The sequence below is a fragment of the Teleopsis dalmanni genome, chromosome 1 (assembly GCF_002237135.1).
Source record: "Teleopsis dalmanni isolate 2A chromosome 1, ASM223713v2, whole genome shotgun sequence".
NCBI lineage: Eukaryota > Metazoa > Arthropoda > Insecta > Diptera > Diopsidae > Teleopsis > Teleopsis dalmanni.
The window spans coordinates 200,012,205-200,018,060 of record NC_051846.1 but is presented as its reverse complement, the minus strand read 5'-3'; the positions used below and the strand labels follow the sequence as shown (position 1 = coordinate 200,018,060).

Sequence of the window (5,856 nt, the reverse complement as noted above, 5' to 3'; positions counted from 1 at the left end):
ACATTTTACATATAAAATATATGACACATATATCATATTTTGGTAATTTCCCTTCTGAGAAATTTATTTTTAAGGGTTGTATTCCACATTTTCTGCCTTAAGTGAGCTAATTTATTGATAATGAGCTCATTTACATGAAAGCATTTTGTACAGTATATTATCCTCGTTAGTGGATATAATAAGCAAAAAAAAATTGTTGTTTTAAAATCTTTTATCAGTTTTGTAATACTGAATTTTTTTCTTTGTTGGCAATGCTGATTATTTACATTGATACCCAACCACAGCTGCAAAAATTTTGCAAGTGTTTTTCTTACGACGTATCAATCAAGTCGTCGAACCAAAACACAATAAATAATTTCAAATTATTATGTGTAAATTGTAAATGATTTATTGACGAAAAATCAGTCGATAATAGAATAATATTAAATGTAATAACTGAAATAACAAAAGTGTGTGTTATAAATGTCATCCGATTCATAGAAGATCAGGTAGAAGAGGTAGGGTGTACATTTTGTAATTAGTTCCCATATCATACCGCAATTATTGAGACTGCATACAGAGGTCGCGACTTGAAGTCGCCAATTGTGACACATTAAGAGTCGGACAGTGAATTTTTATTTATAAGGAAAAAATGAGTACACCGGAAAGCAAGCCAGTGCTGCATATATTGGTAGTAGGGTTTCACCACAAACTTGGTTGCCAGGTTTGTTTTTATACTGTTGAACTGTATCAAAATCTAAACTTTAATATATACTAGGTTGAATTTTCACATCCACCATTAATACCCGGTTCAACGGGTAAGAATGAGTGCCCATCCGGTTGGAAATATTTACCTACATTGGCATTGCCTGATGGCTCACATAATTTTGTTGAAGATACTGTATTTTTTAACTTGCCTAGCTTAATGGAACCAACCGAAAGCGTTTATGGAATTTCATGCTATCGTCAAATTCCAGTAGAGGTATGTAAAGGAAACCACTCAACTGTCCTTAGTAATAAATAGTCTTCCCACATAGAAATTGAAAATACGCACTGCAGATGTAACGCGCAGCACTGTACAAAAATCAGTTTGTATTTTGACGCGTTTGCCCATTTATGGATATATCGAGGTAAAATTGTCACTAATTGCGGATGCATTTTTCGATCAGGGCGATTTTTCGTGTACCGACTTGTTGGTGAAAGCTTATCAGCAATTGAATGCTTGCTTGCTGGATGATGAATCGCGACGTCCGTTACGGCATTTTCATGTTGGATTATCATTACGTGAAATTGTTTTGCATTGGAGGCACAAAACACTGATATTATTTAAGCTTTTCCTTCTTCAAAGACGCATTGTTTGTTTTGGTTCTCCAGTGCGTGGCATGTGCGTTCTTATACTGGGTATCGCTTCTTTAATACCACGTTTATTAGAGAAAGGTTTTCAAGAAGTAGCGTGCGTACGTACATCTCGTCCATTATCACCAATGCCAGATTATACTGATTCTATTCAGAGAGAAGCTGCTGCTTTGCATGAAACAGAAACCGAAGTTATCGGAGATTTGCCATCTGATGATGGAAATAAAATATCACCAGATACAAATAGTTGTGTAGAGGCAGTGGATGAATTTACTTGTACGTTAATATCTTCAGCAGCATCAGCGGCGAGTCAATCAGGCAGTGGTGATACTACACCACAATCAAATTCAACAACCCAATCAACAAAAGAGCTTAATCGTTTGGACTCTACAGAATATACAGATATACAGGGCAAACGTAATGATCGCAGTAATTCCTTGACTAGAGAGTCAAGTGTAGATGCTTTAGTTTGTAAGTTTTTTAAGATTTTTAAGTGACAATATTAAATATTTTTACAACTTTTTCTTATTTATAGCTACACTTTCAACATTGTCTGCTATAAATCCGGATGAATACCGTGCACCTATCTCAATATTTGCTAGTGGAAATCTTTGCTTGCCTTATCTTTCGTTGCCATATATGGATCTTTTATCAGATCCATCTGTTCTTAGCTATGTAATTGGTACTTCAAATGTGCTCTTTAGACAAAAACGACAACTTGCTGATGTGCTTATTGATATTGAGAATGGTAGCATGGATATACATGATCAGGATTTGAGGCGACAAATTGTGTTAAATACGGAGGACTTGCGATTTATGGATTTTGTATTAAAACACGTTCATGCACCTAAAGAAGATGCTGAAGGGAGCGAAAACTGGATACGTGAACAATTTCAGGGATATATATTGGCATTATTGCGCACAGCTGTTGCCAGTGGTTTGTAGCGGAGCATTTGGTATTCGAATATTACAATATTTATCACACAATTTCCTTTTCCTTTTAGATGCAACGCCTAAGGATAATGACAATTTCAATGCACATTTCATGCATGCTTTTAAGAGGACACAATGTTTTCAAGAGTGGTATGATGTACGACCTGAACCAGAATTTTTTGAAAATCTGCCAGCTGGTCATCCATTTGCGGGTACATTATCGGTGGCCGATATGAAATTAAAAATTGCACAGTATGTTTAAGGTATAGACTTTTCTCAGCAAGTATAAAGATATTCTTTTTTTAGAACTATGCAGAACAGCGAAAGCGGTCGCAAAATCAATCAAGCTGTCAATACTACAAGCCGTGCTGTAGGCAAGTATATATACATTAAGATTATTAAATGATTACTTACGTGGGAAAGGGGTAAAGGGGTTCGAATATTCCCTAGGTAAGGTATGCCTGTCGTAAGAAACGTCTAAAATCCAGTAGGTAACACTCTATCTTTGGAGTATAAATAGTATTGAGTGTGTTTCCCCCCGGCTGTACTAGACCGGTTATTTTGCCATGTTAACTATATGATCTGCAAATGACGTGATTAGTTATCTGATTTTATATTTTTCCTTTTGATATTTTCTTAATTTACATATATATATGTGTAACCTAATCGTAACCCGCCGTAATTAACTTCTGAACAAAGCAATGATCCTGATATTATATTACCAATTGCAGTACCAATTGGAATCAAACGTTTGTTTGCACCCAATAAAAATGAAGTTGTATGTGTGCTAATGAAATAAAAACTAAGTAGTTTTAAAAAACTAATTAAACAATTCTTTAACAACTTACAGGCGGCGCCATTTCGCAGGCCAAAGGCGCATTCTCAAACTGGTGGTCCTCTATAACAACTGCTCCAGCGCAGAGCACATCTCCAATAAATAATGATAATGCAACAATTAGTGCTACAAGTCAACAAACACAAGAAATCTCAGTTACATTCCAAAATAGTAAGAACGACAATGAGGAAGAAATAGAGGTGGCTGTCAATATACATTTGGACGAAACTAAATTATGCTCAACTAATGGCAATTGCAGTTCCTCTACTGCGGGTAGTGAGAAACTAATAGATAGTGCAGAGGAATTAGAAGAGGATGAAAATATAATAAGAACAGAAGAAAATAAGCCACCATCTGAAGCTGAAGAAGCAGCCTTACAGACACAGACTCAGCAGCAGGGCATCGTTGAGATTGGAAAGGAAGCTGAAATGCTTGACAAACGCACACTTACAACGGCTCAAGTAATACCAAGATGCGATGCCAATGCATCTCATGAGGAGCCACAACGTAGCAATGGCGAAATATTTATTGTGTAAACCACAAATGATATCAATTCTTGATATATTGAAATTGCTATACATTTGGAGTGCATAAATTACAAAAACAAATTTTACAATTAAGTTTACATATACATACTACATAATTCTATTTATTTATTACATATTAAATGCACCCGTGCATAATTGGCCAAATTGTTTATTTAAATTATTTATTATTATGTTAACGTAAGTGGTTTATATTTTAAAAGCAAACCCAAATTAAATTAAAATATTAATTTAACTGCTTTGATCTCTATAAACAACACATTCAATAGATTTTAAAATACATGTACGGAAATGTTTTACCCAAAATTAAACATTATAGTATGAAATTAATTTTTAAATCTTTTCAAGTTAAACACACAAACTATTAAATAAAAGTGCAATTCAAATACTTAAACCAAACCAAAAACATTCATTAACATTAAATAAAATAAGCGGCAATAATAATAAAGAAGAAAAAAACAACGTTTTGTTAAATGTGAAGAAAATAACAATTTACTTTTCTCATAATTCATTTTAAAAATAATTGTAGTGTACATTTGCATGTGTTTAAATTAAATAAATAAATAAAAATTATTTAAAATGCATTTAAAGATTAAAAACTAATAAAAACTGTTTACGCTTAATTTGTATTCAATTTTAAATTGGCCAAAACTTGATCCGTCTCGTCAACAACTGTTCTCACTTCCACCAGCTTTTCTTTGGCTACATTCAAAGTCTGGTCATATTTGGTTAGGTAGTCTTCGCGCGCATCGGCCAATGCGTGGTACTTCTCCTCTACTTCAGACATAAACTTTTCGTTTTGTTCTTTCAGTTGTTGCACTTCTTCCTTCTTCTCGATTACAATTTTCTCATAAGTCAAAATAAAATCATCCAACTCCTTTATATTTGCAAGCAAAATATCTGCTTTGCTTTCGTATGCTTTACGCATATTCTCCGTTTGTTCTTCAACACTCGCTAAAGTTTTCTGTGCGGTCGTAAGTGTATGGCTTATGGATCTGCTTTTGGGTAAGAGCACTTCATCGATTTCATTACTAATTTGCAATATTTTATCTTCATATTGCTTCAGTGCTTTCTCGTTTTCATCACTCTTCTGTCTTAACTGCTCACGTATTGTTTTCAGGATTGGTATAGCATTTTTCAAATCTTCACTGTCTGGATTTACGGGTATTTCATATGATTCAATATCTGATCCTATTTGTGAATAGGATAGCTCACGTATTTGCGAGTTGATAGACTCAATCTTAAATGAAAACAAATATTTAGTAATAGAATCAATTTAAATACAGTTTTGAAAAATCATATTTGTGCTGAGGTATAGGTCTTCACTGCATGAAAGAATTATATGGATTACGATGGAATGTAGGGGGAAGTAAGAATATGGATTGTATGTTATGGTGAAGATATTAGCGTATGGGTGGATCATCACTACTGGCAGGGATAATACCAGTATATGTTTTTGTTGACCTGAAAAATTCAAGCATTATGTGGATGATAAAAATTACAAAATGAAATAGGGTAAGCATAGTGAAGTGATGTTAAATTGAAGTAAAGGCATATATAGGTAAATTTATGTAAAGAATTTTTGCTATTAATCAATACATCTCATATGTATGGTCAGGAAAAGTAGAGTTGAAATTAGGCTACATTTCTGGGGAAAGATTTATTTATACGTAACATAGCGGTTTCGCTATGCGTGAACTGCGACCTAAAAGATCTTTAGTGCAGCATTTCGCTCAACTAGTTCAATTTCAAACTTTTGAGAAATTTTGTCACAATTGTGGGCCGTATTAGTTCTATTAAGTATAATAATAATTTCTAAATTAATGTAGATGATGACTATAAGTAATAAATTTTTTATAAAACATATATTACCTTTTTCGTTAACTGTGCCTTCGCACCTATATGCAAAACTTGTTGTTGATGATTGTAATTTTCAAGTTCATTCATCTCACGATCCTTAGTCTTCAGAACATGTTTACATTGCTCTAATTTTTCTAATAAGTTATTACGTTCATCGACAGTGCAAGTTTGTGCACGTATTGCAGTGCCCAACTCACCAATTTCGCCTTTTAGTTGTGCAATTTCATTCTCAATATCAATTTTTTTCGTTTCCAACTGCTTTATTACTAAACTACTTTCCTCAGTTTCCTGGCTTATAGTTTCTTGTTCGTCCAATATAGCACTCAGTGCGCGCTCTAACTCTTCATA

General features: G+C 33.7%; 2 protein-coding genes across 2 annotated transcripts in view; one reads left to right on the top strand and one right to left on the bottom strand.

The window, feature by feature from the left end:
* Positions 1-363: 363 nt before the first annotated feature.
* LOC119671266 (late secretory pathway protein AVL9 homolog) lies at positions 364-3,753 on the top strand (the record flags this gene model as incomplete). Its single annotated transcript, XM_038081815.1, is given in 7 exon segments — positions 364-703; positions 758-961; positions 1,017-1,806; positions 1,871-2,272; positions 2,340-2,520; positions 2,575-2,642; positions 3,119-3,753. Coding segments are annotated over 7 exon segments (2,238 nt in total). The 3' UTR covers positions 3,640-3,753.
* A 470-nt stretch (positions 3,754-4,223) lies between these two features.
* The window catches only part of LOC119667050 (hyaluronan mediated motility receptor-like), a 2,159-nt gene continuing 526 nt past the window's right edge, over positions 4,224-5,856 (bottom strand). Inside the window, exons 2-3 of the mRNA XM_038076331.1 lie at positions 5,521-5,849; positions 4,224-4,888 (exon numbers count right to left, since the gene is read on the bottom strand). Of these exons, the coding sequence (XP_037932259.1) occupies positions 4,268-4,888; positions 5,521-5,849 (950 nt within the window). The 3' untranslated portion in view covers positions 4,224-4,267. The remainder of the gene's footprint in view (positions 4,889-5,520; positions 5,850-5,856) is intronic.